The sequence below is a fragment of the Rhincodon typus genome, unplaced genomic scaffold, assembly GCF_021869965.1.
Source record: "Rhincodon typus isolate 14 unplaced genomic scaffold, sRhiTyp1.1 hic_rhity00000289, whole genome shotgun sequence".
NCBI lineage: Eukaryota > Metazoa > Chordata > Chondrichthyes > Orectolobiformes > Rhincodontidae > Rhincodon > Rhincodon typus.
Window position 1 is genome coordinate 1 of NW_025965927.1, and position 1,293 is coordinate 1,293.

Here is a 1,293-nt window from a genome sequence, read left to right on the forward strand (position 1 = left end):
TCAATATGACAGGGAAGGAGAGAGCATTAACATGGCCTTGTTGAAGAATGTAATTGTGAGAGAGGTGTCCTTTGTTTTCATTTGAAGCATGCGTTTGGCTTTGTACATTTCCACCCATTCACAACAGTCTGCAAAATAATCCTGGAACTGGTCTGGCCAGGACAGCACAGTTAGTGATTGATAACTCATAAGGAAGGAGGAGAAATATTGTCTTTCGCACCAATGCACTCTAACATCCAACTAACTCTCTTCTTGTTTATTCACTCATAGGATGTGGATGTCACTGGCTAAGCCAGCATTTATTGTCCATTCCGGCTTGCCCCCTTGAGAAGGTGGTGGTGAGCTGCCTTCTTAAACCACTGTAGTCCATGTGCTGTAGATGGACCCACAATACCCTTAGGGAGTGTAACAGTGATATATTTCCAAATCAGGATGGCGAGTGGCATGGAGGGGAACTTGCAGGTGTTCCCAAGTATCTGCTGCCCTTGTCCTTCTAGATGGTGGAGGTCATGGGCTTGGAAGGTGCTGTCTCAAGGAGCGTCGGTGAATTTGGAGTGATGCATGCAGTTCCAAAATTCCAACATTGTGGAATCTCTGCCCCTCCCTTAGCCATACACTGACGATATTTCACAGGAATTTTGAGATGCAGTCAGTAATGAATGATCATTAGAAAGCTTAACTGCCCAACCATTCCCCAAAATGAATCACCGTGCTTCACACAAACAAAATGCCTATGCCAAGGGGTGCAAAGGAATGATTTTTATTTGAGATAAAGAATGATCTGATTCCAGTGGGATGCAGTAAGGAAGGGGAAAGCTAGTTTGCAAACTCACCAGACCCCAGGCACCCACGTGCCAAGAGAAGAACTTGCTGCAGTTATCCCGGACACAGGGCTGGGTGGATGAGGGCTTCATCTGAGCAGAGCACGCAAAGTCTGGCACTTTACCACCTGAGTGGGACATACAGGACACCGGCCTGCTCTGAGTACCCTCTCCACATGTGACTGAACACTACGAAAAGAAACCAGAGCTAGTCAGCACCTCCCATCAGGAGGAATCAGCGAGACAAGGAAACAAACCCTGCCCTGAAAGAAAAACAGATACAAAAATCGCACAATGGCTTGTCCCATTGTACTCCAGGCCTCCCCCCATCACCACACAATCTCAGTGCTTTTCCCAACTCTACAACGCATCACTCAAATGGACAACATTTCATTAAACACACTGACTTGGATTCTTGCCACCCCCACTGCACCACAGCACCATTCCCCCCGCCTCCCCCCACCCTGCCACA

At 47.6% G+C, this 1,293-nt stretch overlaps 1 protein-coding gene across 1 annotated transcript in view; it reads right to left on the reverse strand.

Moving 5' to 3' along the window:
• Positions 1-833: 833 nt before the first annotated feature.
• Positions 834-1,293, reverse strand: part of LOC125488307 (papilin-like) — a gene marked incomplete at its 3' end in the record, with an annotated part of 4,037 nt that continues 3,577 nt past the window's right edge. Inside the window, exon 3 of the mRNA XM_048621256.1 lies at positions 834-1,010. Within this exon, the coding sequence (XP_048477213.1) occupies positions 834-1,010 (177 nt within the window). The remainder of the gene's footprint in view (positions 1,011-1,293) is intronic.